A 21,214-nucleotide genomic window follows, 5' to 3' on the forward strand; every position below is an offset into this window, starting at 1 on the left:
ACCACCGACTCAACCTGGAGGTTAACCTTAAGGGTATCCTGCACGAGGACTCCCAAGTCCCGTTGCATGTCAGAACTTTGAATTATCTCCCCTTTTAAATAATAGTCTCCCCTTTTGTTTCATCAATTAAAGTGCATGAACGCACAATTTCCAAAATTGTATTTCATTTGCCTCTTCTTTGCCCATCCCCCAATCTATCCAAGTCTCTCTGCAGACTCTCTGTTTCCTCAGGACTACCGGCACCCCGCCTAACTTTGTATCATCAGAAATCATAGCCACAAAGCCATCTATTCCATAATCCAAATCGTTGACATACAGCGTAGAAAGAAGAGTCCCCAGCACGGGCCCCTATGGAACACCACAGGTAACTGGCAGACAAACAGAATGGATCCCTTTATTCCCACTCTCTGTTTCCTTCCGAACAGCCAACGATCTATCCAAGTAGATATACCTCTTTCAAATCTGCCCTCATTTGTCTACGCTCCAATGCCTTATACAACATCAACATAACATTCCAACTCTTATAATCTGATTTATAAAGGCCAATGTGCCAAATGCTCTCTTTCCTACCCTATCTACCTGTGACGCCACTTTTAGGGAATTATTTTATCTGTATTCCCAGATCACTATCTTCTACTGCACTCATCAGTGCCCTATAATTTACCTTGTATGAACTACCTTTGTTTGTCCAGCCGAAGAGCAATACCTCACACTTGTCTGCATTAAACTCCAGCTGCCATTTTTCAGCCCATTTTTCCAACTGGTCCAATTCCCACTGCAAGCATTGAAAATATTCCTCACTGTTCACTACACCTCCAAACTCTGTATCATCAGCAAGCTTGATGATCCAATTTACCACATTATGATCCAGATCATTGATATAGATGACGAGTAAAAATGGACCCAGCACTGATCCCTGTGGCACACCACTAGTCACAGGCCTCCACTCAGAGAAGCAATCCTCCATTACCACTGTTTGGTTTCTCCATTGGGCCAATGTCTAATCCAATTTACTACCTCACCATGTATATGTAAGAGGTTTCTTCTTACTTTATGATACCGCGACTGCGACCTAGGGACTGAATCTTCCTAACTAACCTCCCATGCGGGAGCTTGTCAAAGGCCTTACTGAAGTCCATATAGACAACATCCACCGCCTTCCCCTCATTCACTTTTCTAGTAACCTCCACGAAAAACCGTATTAGATTGGTTAAACATGACCTACCAGGCACTAACCATGTTGACTCTCCCTAATGAGTCCCTGTCTCTCTAAATACTTGTAGATTCTATCCCTTATTACTCCTTCCAATGATTTTCCTACACCTGATGGTAATTATACCGGCCTATAATTTCCCAGATTTTTTTAGAGCTTTTTTTAAAAAAAACGTAAAAACGGAAGAGCTATCCTCCAATCCTCCGGCACTTGATCCGTGGATACCGACATTTTAAATATTTCTGCCAGGGTCCCTGCAATTGCAACACGAGTCTCCCTCAGGGTCCGAGTGTAAACACTGCCAGGGCCTGGGGATTTATCCACTTTGACTTGCCTCAGCACCAGTCTCCTTCAAGGACCGAGGGTAAACCATGTCAGGTCCTGGGGATTTATCGACTCTGACTTGCCTCAATACCAGTCTCCTTCAAGGACCGAGGGTAAACCATATCAGGGCCTAGGGGTTTATCCACTCTGACTTGCCTCATGACAGCAATCACCTCCTCCTCTTCAACCTCTATAGGTACCATGACCTCACTACTTGTTTCCCTCATTTCCATAGGCACCTTGTCAGTTTCCTTAGTAAATATAGATACAAAAAAGTTTTATGATCTCCCTCATTTCTTTTGCTTCCATACGTAGCCGACCACTCTGATTTTCAAGAGGACCAATTTTATCCCTTACTATCCTTTTGCACTTAATACACCTGCAGAAGCTCTTAAGATTATCCTCCAACTTGACTGCCAGATCAACCTCATGTCTTCATTAAACCCTCCTGAATTCTTTCTTAAGTATTTTCTTGCACATTTTATACTCCTGAAGAATTTCATTTGCTCCTTGTTTCCTATACATTTCATATATTCTCTCTTTCCTTATCAGAGTTCTAACATCCCTAGAGAACGAAGGTTCCTTAATCTCATTCACTTTGCCTTTATTCCTGACAGGAACATACAAATTCTGCACTCTGAAAAGTTCTCCTTTGACGGCCTCCCACTTACCAATCACATCCTTGCCAGAGAACAACCTGTCCCAATCCAAACGTTTTAGATCCTTTTTCATTTCATCGAATTTGGCCCTTTTCCAGTTTAGAACTTCAACCCGAGGACCAGATCTATCTTTATTCATGATCAAGTTGACACTAATGGCTGTACGATCACTGTCCCTCGGTGTTTCTCCACACAGACTTCCGTTACCTGTCCTAACTCGTTTCCTAATAGGAGATCTAAAATTCCATCCTCTCTAGTTGGTACCTCCACATATTGATATAGAAAACTTTGCTGAATACATTATACAAGCACTAAACCATCTGGACCTTTAACAATATGAGAGCCCCAATCAATATGTGGAAAAGAAAAATTCCCTACTATCACAACTTTATGTTTCCTGCAGTTGTCTGCTGTCTCTCTGCAGATTTGCTCCTCCAGTTCTCACTGACTATTGTGTGGTCTGTAATACAACCCCATTAATGTGGTCATCAAGTCTTTCCTGTTTCTCAGCTCCACCCATATGGCCTCGGTAGCCAAGCCCTCTAATCTGTCCTGCTTGAGCACTGTTGTAACATTTTCCCTGACTGGCAATGTCACCACCCCCACCCCCACCCTTCATCCCTCTGCCTCTATCACGTCTGAAACATCGGAACCCTGGAACATTAAGCTGCCGTCCTGCCCCTCCTGTAGCCAGGTTTCACTAATGGCTATGATGTGATAATTCCACGTGTCAATCCACGCCCTCAGCTTGTCTGCCTTCCGGACAATACTCCTCGCATTGAAATAGACACGCCTCCGAAGATTGTAACACCCATACACAACACTTCTATTTCTGACTTTGCATGAACTTTTAACACAATTTATTTCCACCCCCGCTCCATGATCTGCTCTGGCCCTCCAGTTCCCACCCCCCTCCAAATCTAGTTTAAACCCTCCCCATTCAGCGCTCGTGGTTTTATACGTCTCTGTGAGGTCACCACTACGTTCCAAGAATTAAATTCCCAACCTGTCCGACCTCTCTGCACAAATCAGTCCCTCGAGACTAGACAACATCCTCGTTCTCCTCCTTCGCTCTCCTCCACTTTCACCCCAAACTCTCTGCCCCTCTCCTACACCAATCTCCTCCTCTACTCGGTTCCCGATTCTCCCCAACCACTCTCCTAAAAAAAGACTTTGCCCGTCTATGCCGTTCTATCGCCCCATCTCCCCACTCTTCCCCCTGTGCCCCACACTCCTCCCCTATTATCTCTCCTTCTTTTCTCCTTCCCCCTCTCTCGTCCCTGTCTACTTCCTTTCGCACTAACACCCCCTCTCCCCCTCAGTTCTCTCTCCTCCTCGTCATCCACTTTCACCTAATCCTGTGTCCTCTGTCTCCCGGCACCCCGGAGTTTTGTACCATCTGAGACTTTGTTAAAGTCTAGGTAGATTACATCTACTCCCCGTCCCTGTTCCGTCCTTCCAGATCAAAGTAGCCCGACAGCTCTCCCTGGGTCTCACGCCATCCAGTATATCTGTCCCTCCTCCATCTTCCACCGTCCCTACTTCCCCACTCCCTTCCTCTCTCATCAGCTATTTCTTTCCCCGTCTCTCCCTACCTTCCTCTCTTCCATCTCCCAGAGTGGTCTGCCATCTGGGATCTTGTGACTACACTTGTTAAAGTCAGTGTACATTTTATCTGGCAATCAGGACCAGCGGGTAATCCGCAATCAAGTCGGTCAGTCTAATCGCCCTAGGCCTCACTCCATTTTGCAGAGCAGCCCAACAAATGCCTTATTGAAGTCCCTGCACATCATGTCAACTACACTGTCTCATCAGCCGTCTTGGTCCCTCTCACCAAAGATGGAAATCTGACATGTTCTCTCCGTGGACACTTGTCTACACATCCTGCTGCTTTGGTGCAGCAGCCAGATTAATCATAGACCCCTACCCAACCCGGACTCATCCCATCGAGGTGGGGGTGTGGTGAGGTTGAGATATCCGATTATCGAATAGAGTGTTCTGATGGCTTTCTGACCTCACGATCGACCTCGTAGTAGCCCCTTGCACCTTATCGTCTGCCTGCACTGCCCTCTCTCTGTAACTGTGCCGCTTTACTCTGCATTCTGTGTTTGTATTACGCTGCTCTACAACTATGAAAGGATTTGTAACTCTGCATGTAACTGGGACCTCGCCTGTCCGTGATGTACATAAATGGTCTGGATTAAATTGTAGAGAGGTGCTTTAGACACATAAAAAACATAGAAAACATACAGCACAATACAGGCGCTTCGACCCACAAAGCTGTGCCGAACATGTCCCCACCTAAGAACTACCAAGTCTTTACCCATAGCCCTCTGTTCTTCTCAGCTGGATGTAGCTATCCAGGGGTCCTAAAAAGAACGTATCATTTCCGCCTTCACCACCGCCGCCGGTAACCCATTCTACGCACTTACCACTCTCTATGTAAAAAAATTACCCCTGACATCTCCTCTACACCTACTTCCCAGCACCTTCAAACTATTCCCTCTCGTGTTAACCATTTCAGCCCTGAGAAAAAACTACATTATCTATACGATCAATGTCTCTCCTTATCTTGTACACCACTATCAATTCATCTCTCATCCTCCATCACTCCAAGGAGAAAAGGCCGAGTTCACTCACCCTATTCTTATAAGGCATGCTCCCCAATCCAGGCAACATCGTTGTAAATCTCTTACGGTTTCCAGGTCCTTCATATAGTGAGAAACATTGAAAACTTACAGCACAATGCAGGCATTTCGGCTCACAAAGTTGTCCCGAACATGTCTCCATCTTAGAAATTCCTAGGCTTACCGATAGCCCTCTATTTTTCTACGGTCCATGTATCTATCCAAAAGGTTCTTAAATGACCCTATCGTGTCCGCCACCAGCACCGTTGCCGGCAGCCCATTCCACGCACTCACCACTGTCTGCTTAAAACAGGTACCCCTGACATGTCCTCTGCACCGACTCCCCAGCACGTTAAACGTGTGTCCTCTTGTGACAAGCACTTCAGCCCTGACACGACTCATCCTCCGTCGCTGCAAACAGAAAACACCGAGTTCACTCAACCTGTTCTCATAAGGCATGCTCCCCAATCCAGGAAACATCCTCGAAAATCTCATTTGAATCCATTCTATAGATTCCAAATCCTTCCTTTAGTGAGTCAACCAGAACTGAGCACAGTACTCCATCTGGGGTCTGAACAGTGTCCTACATAACTGCAACATTACCTCTTAGCTCCTAAATTCAATTCCACGATCGATGAAGGACAATTTGCCGTATTTCTTTTCTAACCACCTAGCCAACCTAAGTAGCAGCTTTGAGTGTCCCATGGACTCAGACCCGAAGGTCCCTCTGATCCTCCACACTGCCAAGAGTCTTACCATTAATACTATGTTCTGCCATCATATTTGACCTACCGAAATGAACAACCCCTCACACTTATCTGTGTGGAACTCCATCGGACACTTCTCAGCCCAGTTTTGCATCCTATCGATGTCCTGCTGTAACATCGGACAATCCTCCACACTATCCACAACACCTCCAACCATAGTGTCAACAGCGAAATTATTAACCCTTTCCCTCCACTTCCTCATCCAGGTTATTTATAAAAATCACAAAGGGTAGGTGGCCCAGATCAGATCTCTGAGGCACACCGCTAATCACAGGAGTCCATGCAGAATATGACCCTTCCACAAGCGTAATTTGCCTTTTGCGGGCACCCCAGTTATTGATCCACAAAGCAATATGCCCTTGGATCCCATGACTTCTTACTTTCACAATAAGCCTTGCATGTGGTATCATATCAAATACCCTGCTAAAATGCATATACACTACATCTGCGGCTCTACCTTCATCAATGTGGTTAGTCACGTCCTCAAAAAACACTATCAGACTCGTGAGGCACGACCTGCCTTTGACAAAGCCATGATATCTATTCCTATTCATATTAGACCTCCCAAAATGTTCATCAATCCTGCCTCTCAGGATCTTCTGCATCAACCAAGCAACTACGATAGTAAGACTCACTTGTGTATAATTTTGTGAGTTGTCCCTCCTCCATTTCTTAAAGAAGGGAACAACATTCGCAAGCCTCCAATCCTCCGGAAATCCTCCCGTCCTCATTGATGATGTAAAGGTCATTGCCAGAGGCTCAGCAATCTCCTACCTCGCTTCCCACAGTAGCCTGGGATACATCCCACCCGGTCCCGGTGACTTGTCCAACTTGATGCTTTCCAAAAGCACCAGCACATCCTCTTTCTTAATTTCTACATTCTTAAGCTTTTTAATCCACTGCAAGCTATCCCTTCAATCTCCAAGATCATTTTCTGTAGTGAATACAGAAGCAAATATTCATTCAGAACCTCCTCTACTTCCTCCGGTTCCTACACACATTTCCATCGTCTCACTGGATTTGTCCTATTTTCTCACGTCTCATCCTCTTGATCTCAAAATACTTTTAGAATGTCTTGGGGTTTTCTTTAATTCTGACCGCCAAGACCTTCTCATGGCTCCCTCTGGCTCTCCTAATCTCACTCTTAAGCTCCCTCCTGCTCGCCGTAAATTTTTCTAGATTCGTATCATTACCTCGTCTTTCTAATTTTCGTACGGTCTTCTCTTCATCTGATGTGATATACAACAGCCTTTGTACACCAAGGATCCTGCACCCGACCATTCTTTCCATGTCTCAGTGGAACGCAGCTACCCAGAGCCCCACACAAGAACACCCTGAACTTTGCCACATTTCTTCCGTACGTTTCCCTGCGAACATCTGTTTCCAATTCAAACTTCCAACTTTGTGCCTGATAGTTCCCTTTAATCCAATTAAACGTTTCCCTAACTTGTCTGTGTCTATCCCTCTCCAATGCTATGGTAAAGGAGATAGAATTGTGATCAGTATCTCCAAAATGCTCTCCCACTGAGAAAGCTGACATCTGACCAGGTTCATTTCCCAAAACCAGTTCAAGTGCAGCCTCTCCTCTTATAGGAATATTTACATTTTGTGTCAATAATCCTTCCTGAACACACTTAATAAACTCCACCCCATCTGAACACCCTCACTCTAGGAAGATGCCAATCAATAGTTGGGAAATTAAAAACTCCCACCAAAGCAATCCAGTTGTTATTACTCCTTTCCAGAATCTGTCTCCCTCTCTGCTCCTCGATGTCCCTGTTACAATTGGATAGTCCATAGAGTTATTGACCCCTTCCTATTTCTAACGTACACGCACAGAGATTCCGCAGACAACTCCTCCATGGTGTCCTCCTTTTCTGAAGCGGTGACTGTATCCCTGATCAACAGTGCCATGCCCCCACCTTTTTCTTCCTCCCTATCTTTTCTGAAACATCTTAACCCGGCACTTGAAGTTGCCATTCCTGAATTCTACCACCTGACTATACTCCCTCTCGCACTGTCTCCAAGCTTTCTCTATTTGTGAGCCAACCTCCCTTTCCTCTGTCACTTCAGTTCGGTTCCCAACCCCGAGCAATTGCAGGTTAAACTCTCCCCAGTAGCCTTAGCAAACGTCGGATTCAGGTGCAAACCCATCTTTTTTGTACAGGTCACCCTGGTCCCAAAAGAGCTCCAAATGATCCAGAAATCTGAATTCCTGCCCACTGCTCAAATCCCTCAGCCACGCATTTATCTTCGACCTCATTCTATTCCTATTCTCACTGTCACGTGGCTCAGGCAGGAACTACCTTTGAGGTTCAGCTTCCTAACTTTTTTCCCTAACTCCTTCAGGTCCTCCTCCCTTTTCCTGCCTTTGTCGTCGCTACCGATATGTACCGCGATCTGTTCTCCCTCCCATTTCAGGATATCGTGGACGCGATCAGAAACATCCCGGACACTGGTACCCGGGAGGCAAACTACCATCCGCGTTTCTTTCTGCGTTCACAGAATCTCCTATCTGACCCCCCACCTACAGAGTCCCCTATCGCTGCTGCATTCCTCTTCCTTTCCCTACACATCCGAGCCACAGGACCAGACTCTGTTACAGAGGCGCGACCACTGTTGCTTCCTCCAGGTAGGCCGTCCCCACCCAACAGTAATCAGGCAGGAATACTTATTGTTAGTGGGCACAGCCACTGGGGTACTCTGTAATACCTGCTTCTTGCCCTTCCCTCTCCTGACTGTCAGTAGGGTTAGTAGGTTTGCAGATAATACGAGGAAAGTTCGTGTTGTGGGCAGCGTAGAGGACTGACAAAGAATTCAGTATGGATCGGTTTACTCCTGACACCTCCTCTGTACCTACTTCCAAGCACCTTAAAAGCATGTCCTCTCGTGCGAGCCATTCCAGTCCTGGGAAAAAGCCTCTGACTATCCACACGATCAATGTCTCTCATCATCTTGCACACCTTTATCAGGTCACCTCTCAACCTCCGTCGATCCAAGGAGAAAAAGCCGAGTTCAGTCAATTCTCATAAGGCGTGCTCCCCAATCCAGGCAACATCCTTGTAAATCTCCTCTGCACCTTTTCTATGGATTACACGTCTTTCCTATAGTGAGGCGACCAGATCTGAGCACAGTACTCCAAGTGGGGTCTGACCAGGGTCCTATAGAGCTGCAACATTACCTCTCGGCTCCTAAATTCAATTCCACGATTGATGAAGGCAAATGCACCGTACGACGTCTTAACCACAGAGTCAACCTGCGCAGCTGCTTTGATCTCGGACCCCAAGATCCCGCTGATTCTCCACATTGTCAAGACTTTTATCATTAATACTATATTCTGCCATCCGATTTGACCTATCAAAATCAACCACTTCACACTTAACTGGGTTGAACTCCATCTGCCACTTCTCAGCCCAGTTTTGAATCCTATCAATGTCCCGCTGTAACCTCTGACAGTCCTCTAACTATCCACAACACCCCTAAACATTGTGTCATCAGCAAACCTACTAACCCATCTCTCCACATCTTCATCCAGTTCATTTATAATAGTCACGAAGAATAAGGGTCCTTGAACAGAATCCTGAGGCACTCCACTGATCACTGACTTCCATGCAGAATAGGACCCGTCTACAATCACTCTTTGCCTTCTGTGGGCAAGCCAGTTCTGGATCCACAAGAAAATATCCCCTTGGATCCCATTCCTCCTTACTTTCTCAGTAAACCTTGCATGGGGTATCTTATAAAATTCTTTGCTGAAGCCCATATACACTACATCAGCTGGCCTTCCTTCATCAATGAGTTTAGACATATCCCCACAAAAATTTAATCAGTCTCGTAAGGCACGATCTGCCTTTTACAAAGCCATGCTGACTCCTAATTATATCATTCTTCTCCATCAACTTACCAACCACTGACGTAAGACTCATTGCTCTATAATTTCCTGGGTTATCTCTTCTCCCTTTCTTGAATAAAGGAAAAACATCCGCAACCCACCAATCCTCCGGACCCTCCCACGTCTCCAGTGATGATGCAAAAATAATCGACAGAGCCTCAGCAATCTCTTTCCTCGCCTCCCATGGTATCCTGCGGTATATTTCGTCCGGTACCGGCGACTTATCAAACTCGATGCTTTCTTAAAGCTCCATTACATCCTCTTTCTTAATATCTACATGCTCAGATTTTTCAGTCTGCTGCAAGTCATCACTACAGTGACTAAGATAATGAAGTAAAACATTCATTAAGCAGCTCCTATGGTCTTAAAAAGTATTTATTATCATCTTATGTTCGTATGGTCCCTCCACAGCTCCGCATGAACAGCAGTCGAAAATGAAGATCGTAAATAGACCGTACCGTCTGATCTGCCTACTATGCCTAGTTACATCCGCCCTCATCGTGACATTGGCCGGTCTATCGATCCATGGTGAGTAAAACGGTCTCCGACTGGAGTCAGACCGTAAATAAAGACAGTGGAATATACTGAGATTATAAAATGAAACCAACAATCCCACCGCTTACTGTAACACCGATGAAAGAAGGCAGCATACATGAGGTTTAGGAAGCAAGGATCAGATGGGTCTATTGAGGAACATAGGGTAGCAAGAAAAAGAGATTTATAAGGGGCTGTGGACAGAAAGAAGGGATCAAGAGAAGGCATTGGCGTTTGGGGTAGAGGAAAACCCCAAGGTTTTTAGAAGTACCCCCAACCATTACCCAGGCAGTATCACCCCTGAACATAATACCGATGCACCACTCACTGAGGCAATTACCCACACCTTACCCTGACACAGGAAAACCCTCAGCGTGATACCAATATCTAAATTCACAATGACACCGACAGAGTACTCTTCGTGTACTCTCCATAGTACCGTCGCACAGCTCAGCGTGACACTCTCACACCCACCGTGGCCATGACATGTCTCTCACCGGAACACAGACATACCTCGCTCTGTGAGACCAGCACACCCCACACCATGACACAGATATTCCACCAACCGTGACACCACCAGGCCCCTCACTCGACATTTCCCACGCCTTGCAATCGGCACACCTCTCGCCGGGGCACAGAAACACCTATCACATTGACACCGACACGTCCCTCACAGCAGCTCGAACATACCCCGCACGATACTGACGCAGACCCCCATGCATGACCCATGACCCCAAAAAACCTTTACCGGGACATTGGTAACCCCTCAGAGTGACGAGACACGCCCCTCAAGGTATCGCCGACGCCTCTCACTGTGCCACCAGCACATCCTTCACCGTGACACTGACACAACACTCTCTGTGACACGGTCGGTAGCGTGACGCTGATTCACGTGTCACTATAAACGCTAAACATCCTTCACCATCTCTCTCAGTATCACAGATTCGTCAGTCTAATATCACATCCGACCGAAACTACCAGCTCCTTTGGGAAGAGAATCACGAGATGAACAGGACCCAGCGCCAATGTCGACTACAAGTCCATGAGTTAAACGCAACCCTTCAATCAACAATATCGGAGATTTCCCATCTGAATCAGACGCAGAGAACCTGTCTCAAGGATCGCTCCGTGCTCAACTCTAATTTGTCTGTTCTTAAACGAAGGCACACTGAACTCCGTCAACAGTTCACTAAGATGAAACAGAAGTACAAATCTGCCAAGGAAACCAAGGGTCAAATCTGTGAATTGTTGACCAGCAGAAGAGGTGAGGCATCATCCCCCTCTTTCACCCGCTCCTCATCACAGGGCAGACATGGAGAGAGCAAGCGTCACTCTGTGCTTGATATCGGGAGTGTGTGAAGAAATGGTATAGAGGGTGATTCACTCTGTGTTTGACCCGGTGAGTGTGTGATGGGGCTGCGTGGAGGGAGCTTCACTCTACCACTGAATCCAGGAGAGTGTGATGGGACGTTGTGGAGGTGGATTCACTCTGCGTCTGACCACGGGATTGTGAGACGTAACATTACAGCTTCACTCTACGTCTCACTCCGGGAATGTCTGATAGAACAGAAACCATTTTCACTCTCCGGGAGTATGTGTTTCCGGGATTGTGTAATGGGACGGTGCAAAGGCACTTTCATTCTTTGTGACACCGAACTGTGTGATTGGATGTTGTGGAGGGAGCCTGACCCCATGAGTGAGCCATGGGGCGTTGTGGGCGAAACTTCGCTTTGTGTGTGAACACATTGGGGTGTGATGTGTCCGTTCAGAGAGACCTTCACTCTGTGACTCGTCAGGAAATGTGCGATGAGACGGAAGTAGGGAGACTCACACTGCGTTGGACTCGGGAGTGTATGATGGGACCGTGTGGAGGGAGCTTCCCTCTGCGTCTGACACTTCTCTCTGTGGTGTCTTGAGAAACTGTAGAGGGAGAATTACTCTCCCTCTGATAGTTGTGTGTGCTGAGGGGGTTTCGTTCTGTGTCTGACCGTGTGAGTTGGGGCCGTGGAGAGAGAGAGAGGTTCACACTGTGTCTGAACAAGGCTGTGTGTGATTGGATTTTATGGAGGGATCTAAATTCTGTTCTCTGACCCAGGGATTGAGCATTGGGACAGTGCCCAGAGACGTTCACCCCATGTGTGCCCACTGAAGTGGGTTGTGGCGCGGTGGATAGAGAGTTTGACTCTGAATCCGGGAGTGTGTGACGGAACGGTGCAGCGGGTGCTTCACTCTGTGTCTGAATCCTGGAGTGCGTGATTGGAGCGTGGAGAGAGAGCTGATGCCGGTGTCTGATGGGAAGGTGTGGAGCGAGCATCTGTCTCTGACTCCGTGAGTGTATCAGGGGCGTCGGGTAGAGGAAGCCTCAGTCTGTGCCTGACTGGAGAGACTGTGATGGATGATGTGGAGGGACCTTCACTCTGTGCCTGATATCGGGAATCTGTGACGGGACGTTGTGGAGGGAACTTCATTCCGTGTCTTTCTCCGGGCGTGTGCGATGGGTATGAGATTCACAGTTGTCCCTGATGACTACACGTGCAAAAGGTGTATCCAGCTGCAGCTCCTGACAAACCGAGTTGGGGAACTGGAGCGGGAGCTGAATGAACTTTGGCTCTTTCGGGAGGCAGAGGTAGAAATAGACAGGAGATACAGGGAGATAGTCACCGCTAAGAGTCAGGAGACATGTAGTTCGTTGATTGTTAGAAGAGGGAAGGGAGATAGAGAGAAAGATCAGAGCACCCCTGTAGCCGTTCCTATCAACAATAAGTACACCGTTTTGGATACTGTTGGTGGGGACGACCAACCAGGGACAAGTTGCAGTGGTCCGAGACTGGACCCTCAGCTGGGAAGGGAATGAGGAAAAAGAGGCTTGCACTAGTGATATGGGATTCGATAGGTTGGGGGCCAGAAAAGAGGTTCTGTGAGAGAGATCGAGGATCCCGGATGGTCTGTTGCCTCCCTGGTGCCAGAGTCCGCGATATCTCGAATCAAGTTCTCAGTATTCTCAAGAGAGAGGGTGAGCAGGCAGATGTCGTGGTCCATGTAGGGACCAATGACGTGGATAGGAAGATGTAGGAGATCCTGCAAAGAGAGTTTAGGGAGTTAGGTGCAAAATTGAAGGGCAGGACCTCCAGGTTCGCAATCTCAGGATTTCTATCAGTGCCACGTGCTAGTGAGGCCAGAAATAGGAAGATAATGCAGCTAAATACGTGGCTACAGGAGGAAGGGCTGCATGTTTCTGGACAATTGGGCCTTGATCCAGGAAAGGTGGGACCTGTTCCTACGGGACGGGTGGAACTTGAACTGGAGGGTGACTCATATCCTTGCGGGAAGGTTTGCTAGTACAGCTCCGTGAAGTTTATACTGGATTTGCAGGAGGAGCGGAACCAGAGTCTTAGAGCAGATGATGAGGTGGACGAGGATAAAATTCATGCGAGAACAGCAGGTATAGTGCATGGAGTAAAGCCAGATCTAACATATAAAGAGTCTTTGAGGAAAGAGAAGCAGAATAAAGTGTGTAGAGATAGTAAGGTAGAAGGGCGTGTACTTCAGTGCAAGATGCATCAGGAGCAAAGGTGATGAACTGACAGTCTTGTATACATACATGGAATTATTATAAAGTGGCCATTACAGAGAGTTGGCTGGCACAAGGGCATGAATGGATTCTCAATATTCCTGGATTTCATTGCTTTGAAACGGATAGAGGGTGTGTGGTGGGGAGCGGAGGAGGGGTGGCATTATTGCTCACGGGTAATATTACAGCTAGTGAAATGATGTGTAATGTAGCAGGATCCTCTTTTGAGTCAGTATGGATGGAAGTCAGGAACTGGAAGGGAGCAGTTACTACTGGGGGTATTCTATAGACCCATTGGGTGCAGCAGAGATACCAGGAGCAGATTGGCAGGCAGATTTTGAAAAAGGTGCAAAAATAACAGGTCTGTTATCATGGGTGACATCCCTAATATTGATTGGCACCTGATTAGTTCCAAGTGTTTAGATGTGGCAGACTTTGTTAAATGTGTCCAGGACGGATTCCTGTCACAGTATGTTGATAGCCCGACGAGGGTGAATGCCATGTTGAATCTAGTATTAGGTAACAAACCGGTTCAGGTCACAGATCTCATAGTGGGTGAGCATCCGGGGGACAGTGACCAACACTCCCTGGCCTTTAGCTGTATCATGGGGAATGATAGAATCGGAGAGGACGGGACATTTTTAATTGGGGAAGGTCAAAAACATAAGGCTGTAAAGCTTGAACTAGCGGGTGGGGATTGGGACGACGTATTTGCAGGGAAATGTACTATGGTCATGTGTTTGATGTTTAGGGATCTCTTGCAGGATTCTAGGGTTAAATTTGTCCCGGTGAGGAAGATAAAGAATGGTAGTGTGAAGGAATCATGGGTGACAAGTGAGGTGGAAAACCTAGTCAGGTGGAAGAGGGCAGCATACATGGGGTTTAGGAAGCAAGGATCAGAGGGGGCTATTGAGGAATATAGGGTAGCAAGATATGAGCTTAGGAAGGGGCTGAGGAGAGAAAGAAGGGGGCATGAGAAGGCTTTGGAGAGTAGGGTAAATGAAAACCCCAAGGCATTGTTCAATTATGTGAAGATCAAAAGGATTACAGGTGTGAAGGTAGGACTGATTAGAGATAAAGGTGGGAAGTTGTGCCTGGTGGTTGTGGTTTAGATGGGGCAGAGTTTGTTAAGTGCGTCCAGGACGGATTCTTGTCACAGTATGTTGACAGGCCGACTATGGGGAATGCCATACTGGATCGAGGATCAGGTAACGAACCGGGTGAGGTCACAGATCTGTCAGTGTGTAAGCATCTGGGGGTCAGTGACCATCGCTCCCTGGCATTTAACATTATCATGGAAAAGAATAGAATCAGAGAGGACGGGAAAATCTTTAATTGGGGAAGGGCAAATTATGAGACTATTAACCTAAAACATGCTGGTGTGAATTGGGATGATGTTTTTGCAGGAAAATGTACTATGGACATGTGGTTGATGTTTGGGGATCTCTTGCAGGATGTTAGGGACAAATTTGTTCGGGTGAACAAGATAAAGAATGGTATGGTGAAGGAACCATGGGTGACAAGTGAGTTGGAAAATCTAGTCAGGTGGAAGTAGGCAGCATACATGAGGTTTGGTAATCAAGGATCAGATGGGGTTATTGAGGAATATAGGGTAGCATGAAAGGAGATTAAGAAGGGGCAGAGAACAAGAAGGGCGCATGAGAAGGCTTTGCCTTGTAGCGTAAAGGAAAACAACAAGGGAATCTTCAATTATGTGAAGAACAAAAGGATGACAGGAGTGAAGGTAGGACCGTTTTGGAGATAAAGGTGGGAATCTGTGACTGGAGGTGGTATAAGTAAGCGAGGTCCTTAATGAATACTTCTCTTCGGTATTCATCACTGAGAGGGAACTTGATGACGTTGAGGACAATATGAGTGATGCTGATGTTCTGGAGCATGTTGATATTAAGGGAGAGGAGACGTTGGACTTTTTAAAATACATTAGTACGTATAACTCCCCGAGACTGACGGAATATTTCCCAGGCTTTCCACAAGGCGATGGAAGATATTTCTGAGCCTCTGGCTAGGGTCTTTATGTCCTCTTTGTCCACGGAAATGGTACCGGTGGATTGTGGGGAGGCGAATGTTGCCCTCTTGTTCAAAGAAAGCCGTACGGATAGTCCGGGTGATTATAGGCCAGTCAGCCTTACGTCTGTGTTGGTAAAGCTGTTGGAAAAGATTCAGGCAGGATCTCTGGGCATTTAGTGTATCATGGTCTGTTCATGAACAGTCGACATGGCTTTGTGAAGAGCAGATCGTGTCTAACAAGTCTGTTCTTTGAGGAGGTGACCAGGTATACAGATGAGGTTAGTGCAGTGGATGTGATCTACATGGATTTTAGTAAGGCATTTGACAGGGTTATACACAGTAGGCTTATTCAAAAAATCAGAAGGCATGGGATCCTGTGAAGTTTGGCCAGGTGGATTCAGAATTGGCTTGCCTGCAGAATGCAGAGAGCCGTGGTGGAGGGAGTACGTTCGGATTGAAGGGATCCTGTTTTTCATGATTTTTATTAACGATCTAGGTGTGGGGATAGAGGGATAGGTTAGCAAATTTGCAGACGACACAAATGTTGATGGTGTTGTGGATAGTGTAGAGGATTGTTAAAGATAGCAGTGAGGCATTGATAGGATGCAGGAGTGGGCTGAGAAGTGGTAGATGGAGTTCAACACACAAATCCCTAAAAGTTGGCTCACAGGTAGATAGGGTAGTTAAGAAAGCCTGAGAAGTGTTAACTTTCCTAAATTGAAGGACAGAGTTTAAGAGTCGAGAGGTAATGATGCAGCTCTATAAAACTCTGGTTAGGCCACACTTGGAGTACTGTGTCCAGTTCTGGTCGCCTCACTATAGGAAGGATGTGGAAGCATTGTTCAGGGTACAGAGGAGATTTACTAGGATGCTGCCTGTTATGGATTATCATTAGAAATTAAGGGGGCTAGGGCTTTACTCTTTGGAGAGAAGGAGGATGAGAAGAAACATGATAGATGTATACAAGATATTAAGAGGAATAGACCGAGTGGACAGCCAGCGCCTCTTCCCCAGGGCACCATTACTCAATACTAGAGGACATGGCTGTAAGATAAGGGGAGGGAAGTTCAAGGGGGATATTTGAGGAAGGTTTCTCAGAGAGTGGGTGGTGCGTGGAATGCTCTGCCTGAGTCTGTCGTGCAGCCAGATATACTAACTTTGTTTTAATTGATTTGTATGGATTTCTTCAATTGGTACAGCAAAAGACCAACAAAAAATAAAGATTAATAGAGAGGAAGATAAACAGACAATAACAAACTTGGTTCGAAAAAAGAGGGATGTCTACAAAAGATATAGGCAGCATGGAGTAAAGGAATTGCTCGAGGAATATAAAGAATGTAAAAGGAATCTTAAGAAAGAGATTAGAAAAGCTAAAAGAAGTTACGAGTTTGGTTTGGCAAATAAGGTGGAAGTAAATCCGAAAGGCTTCTGCAGTTATATTAAAAGCAAGAGGATAGTGAGGGATAAAATTGGTCCCTTAGAGAATCAGGGTGGTCAGCTATGTGTGGAGCCGAGGGAGATGGGAGAGTTTTTGAACGATTTCTTCTCTTCGGTATTCACTAAGGAGAAGGATATTGAATGGTGTAAGGTTTGAGAAACAAGTAAGGAAGGTATGGAACCTATGACAATTAAAGAGTTGGAAGTACTGGCGCTTTTAAGAAATTTAAAAGTGGATAAATCTCCATGTCCTGACAGGATATCCCCAGGACCTTGAGTGAAGTTTGTGTAGAGATAGCAGGAGCTCTGACGGAGATCGTTCAGATGTCATTAGAAACGGGGATTGTGCCGGAGGATTGGCGTATTGCTCATGTGGTTCCATTGTTTAAAAGGGGTTCTAGAAGTAACCCTGGCAATTATAGACCTGTCAATTTGACATCAGTGGTGGGTAAATTAATGGAAAGTATTCTTAGAGATAGTAATTATAATTATCTGGATAGACAGGAGCTGATTAGGAGTAGCCAGCATGGATTTGTGCGTGGAAGGTCATGTTTGACAAAACTTATTGAATTTTTTGAAGTAGTTACGAGGAATGTTGACGAGGGTAAGGCAGTGGATGTAGTCTATATGGACTTCAGCAAGGCCTTTGACAAAGTTCCACATGGAAGGTTAGTTAAGAAGGTTCAGTTGTTAGGTATTAATGCTGGAGTAATAAAATTGATTCAACAGTGGCTAGATGGGAAATGCCAGAGAGTAGTGGTAGATAATTGCTTATCGGGATGGAGGCCGGTGACTAGCGGGGTGCCTCAGGGATCTGTTTTGGGCCCAATGTTGTTTGTAATATACATAAATGATCTGGATGATAGGGTGGTAAATTGGATTAGTAAGTATGCTGATGATACTAAGGTAGGAGGTGTTGTGGATAATGAGGTGGGTTTTCAAAGCTTGCAGGGAGATTTATGCCGGTTAGAAGAATGGGCTGAACGTTGGCAGATGGAGTTTAATGCTGATAAGTGTGAGGTTCTACATTTTGGCAGGAATAATCCAAATAGAACATACAGGGTAAATGGTAGGGCATTGAGGAATGCAGTGGAACAGAGTGATCTAGGAATAACAGTGCATAGTTTCCAGAAGGTGGAGTCTCATGTAGATAGGGTGGTGAAGAAGGCTTTTGGAACGCTGGCCTTTATAAGATAGATAGATAGATAGATAGATAGATAGATGGATACTTTATTCATCCCCATGGGGAAATTCAACATTTTTTTCCAATGTCCCATACACTTGTTGTAGCAAAAACTCATTACATACAATACTTAACTCAGTAATAATATGATATGCATCTAAATCACTAACTCAAAAAGCATTAATAATAGCTTTAAAAAAAGTTCTTAAGTCCTGGCAGTTGAATTGTAAAGCCTAATGGCATTGGGGAGTATTGACCTCTTCATCCTGTCTGAGGAGCATTGCATCGACAGTAACCTGTCGCTGAAACTGCTTCTCTGTCTCTGGATGGTGCTATGTAGAGGATGTTCAGGGTTTTCCATAATCGACCGTAGCCTACTCAGCGCCCTTCGCTCAGCTACCGATGTTAAACTCTCCAGTACTTTGCCCACGACAGAGCCCGCCTTCCTTACCAGCTTATTAAGACGTGAGGCGTCCTTCTTCTTAATGCTTCCTCCCCAACACGCCACCACAAAGAAGAGGGCGCTCTCAACAACTGACCTATAGAACATCTTCAGCATCTCACTGCAGACATTGAATGACGCCAACCTTCTAAGGAAGTACAGTCGACTCTGTGCCTTCCTGCACAAGGCATCTGTGTTGGCAGTCCAGTCTAGCTTCTCGTCTAACTGTACTCCCAGATACTTGTAGGTCTTAACCTGCTCCACACATTCTCCATTAATGATCACTGGCTCCATATGAGGCCTAGATCTCCTAAAGTCCACCACCATAAATCAGAGCATTGAGTACAGAAGTTGGGATGTAATGTTAAAATTGTACAAGGCATTGGTAAAGCCAAATTTGTAATATTGTGTACAGTTCTGGTCACCGAATTATAGGAAAGATATCAATAAATTAGAGAGAGTGCAGAGTCGATTTACTAGGATATTACCTGGGTTTCAGCACTTAAGTTACAGAGAAAGGTTGAACAAGTTAGGTCTCTATTCGTTGGAGCGTAGAAGGTTGAGGGGGGATTTGATCGAGGTATTTAAAATTTTGAGAGGGATATATAGAGTTGACGTGAATAGGCTGTTTCCATTGAGAGTAGGGGAGGTTCAAACGAGAGGACATGATTTGAGAGTTAGGGGGCAAAAATTTAAGGGAAACACGAGGGGGTATTTCTTTACTCAGAGAGTGATAGCTGTGTGGAATGGGCTTCCTGTAGAAGTAGTAGAGGCCAGTTCATTTAAGGTAAAATTGGATAGGTATATGGACAAGAAAGGAGTGGAGGGTTATGGGCTGAGTGCGGGTAGGTGGGACTAGGTGAGATTAAGAGTTCGGCACGGACTAGGAGGGCCGGAATGGCCTGTTTCCGTGCTGTGATTGTTATAAAATTCAAAACAATGATGGAAAAGCACCCAGAATAGAATCATGTAAAGTTAATGTGCTCACCCCTTCCCCACAGAGAAAAAAAAATCTCCAGAGTAACCGTTGCAAGATGCACAGAATATTAATCGGAGCGTTGAATCCCCCAAAGCTGTAAATGAAAATAAAAACAAAGAATTATAATTCCTATTACCAAAGAAAAAAAAACTGAGAGTCAGGGATTGAAAAAAATAGACTTAATCTAAATAGGAATTATGAAAATATTCCCGAAAATGTCCCCACACTTTTTGAAAATTTATGTCCGAATTGAGGGGTAGGTAGTGAATTTTTTAAAGGTCTAAACAGGACATAGTATCATTAAGCCATTGAGCATGGGTGGGTGGGGCAACATCTCTCCAGATTTAAGCGTCTAGCGAAAAGAGAAGCAAAAGATAATGTTCGACGTTTAGTTGGACTCAAATGTATATCTGCCTCGCCCAAGGTACCAAAAAGAGTAATCAGACGATTAGGTTCAAAGCGGCAATTAAGACTATGGGATAACGTTAAGGAAACCTTTCTCGAAAAATTCTCTAGACCAGGACAGGCCCAGTACATATAGATAAGAGAGGCCTAGCCTCCTTTACACTTATCACAAACAGGACCAATCTTCGGGTAAAATCAATTTAGATTTGGACATGTGAGCCCTATGGACAATGTTAAACTGTAAAAAAACAGTGCCGAGCACAAAGAGAGGTTGAATTAACTGACTTGAGAATTGCGTCCAAGACCGCATCAGATTAAAAAAAAACATTTAAGTCATGCTCCCAATCCATTCTAATTTTATCAAATGGGGCACACCGTAGGGTCACTAAGTTATCACGAATAACAAGTATTAAGCCTTTACCCAATGGATTAATAGAAAGAGACAGGTCCACAACGTTTATCTTAGGTATCGCAGGAAAATTGTATAATAAAGGATTCATGAAATGTCTAATTTGAAGGTATCTAACGAAGTGGGCATTAGGTAGATTGAACTTTGCAGAAAGTTGTTGGAAAGTTTCCAAAAGATTATCTATGACAAGATCTTCAAAATGCCTAATGCCAATTCTATACAAATCATGAAATGTTACATTTTGCATAGAAGGAAAGAAAAGATGACCATTAGATAGGACTAGATAGGACTAGAAAGGGAGAAAGCATGATGACCATTAAATTTTCTAAGCAAGGCATATATTCCCAGAGTATGTCTAATAAGAGGATTAACAATTAGTCTAGGCAAACGACAAGGGAGTGCAGATTCAAGAAGTCCAGAAATAGAGAGATCCTCAGTGGAGTTCAAATCCATTGCCACACATTTAGGACAATCAGACTGGCTATGAAAAAAGGACCAGAAAGTAAGACAGCGAACATTTGCTGCCCAATAGTATAAGCGGAAGTTAGATAGAGCCATAACACCTTCTTTTTTAGATTTTTGGAGGTAAGTTTTATTAAGTCCAAAACGTTTACCCTTCCATAGATAAGAGAAAATAATAGAATCAAAGGAGTAAAAAAAAAGCTTTAGGAAAAAAAATTGGAATAGATTGAAATAAGCATAAAAAATTAGAAAGGGTATACATTTAAATAACATTAACACTAC

At 45.1% G+C, this 21,214-nt stretch overlaps 1 protein-coding gene across 1 annotated transcript in view; it reads left to right on the forward strand.

Annotated features, from left to right (window-relative positions):
* Nucleotides 1-21,214, forward strand: part of LOC140722182 (uncharacterized) — a 36,366-nt gene that overhangs the window by 3,815 nt on the left and 11,337 nt on the right. The window contains exons 4-5 of the mRNA XM_073036973.1: nt 9,894-10,010; nt 10,951-11,280. Coding sequence (XP_072893074.1) covers nt 9,894-10,010; nt 10,951-11,280 — 447 coding nt within the window. The remainder of the gene's footprint in view (nt 1-9,893; nt 10,011-10,950; nt 11,281-21,214) is intronic.

The sequence above is a fragment of the Hemitrygon akajei genome, unplaced genomic scaffold (assembly GCF_048418815.1).
Source record: "Hemitrygon akajei unplaced genomic scaffold, sHemAka1.3 Scf000071, whole genome shotgun sequence".
NCBI lineage: Eukaryota > Metazoa > Chordata > Chondrichthyes > Myliobatiformes > Dasyatidae > Hemitrygon > Hemitrygon akajei.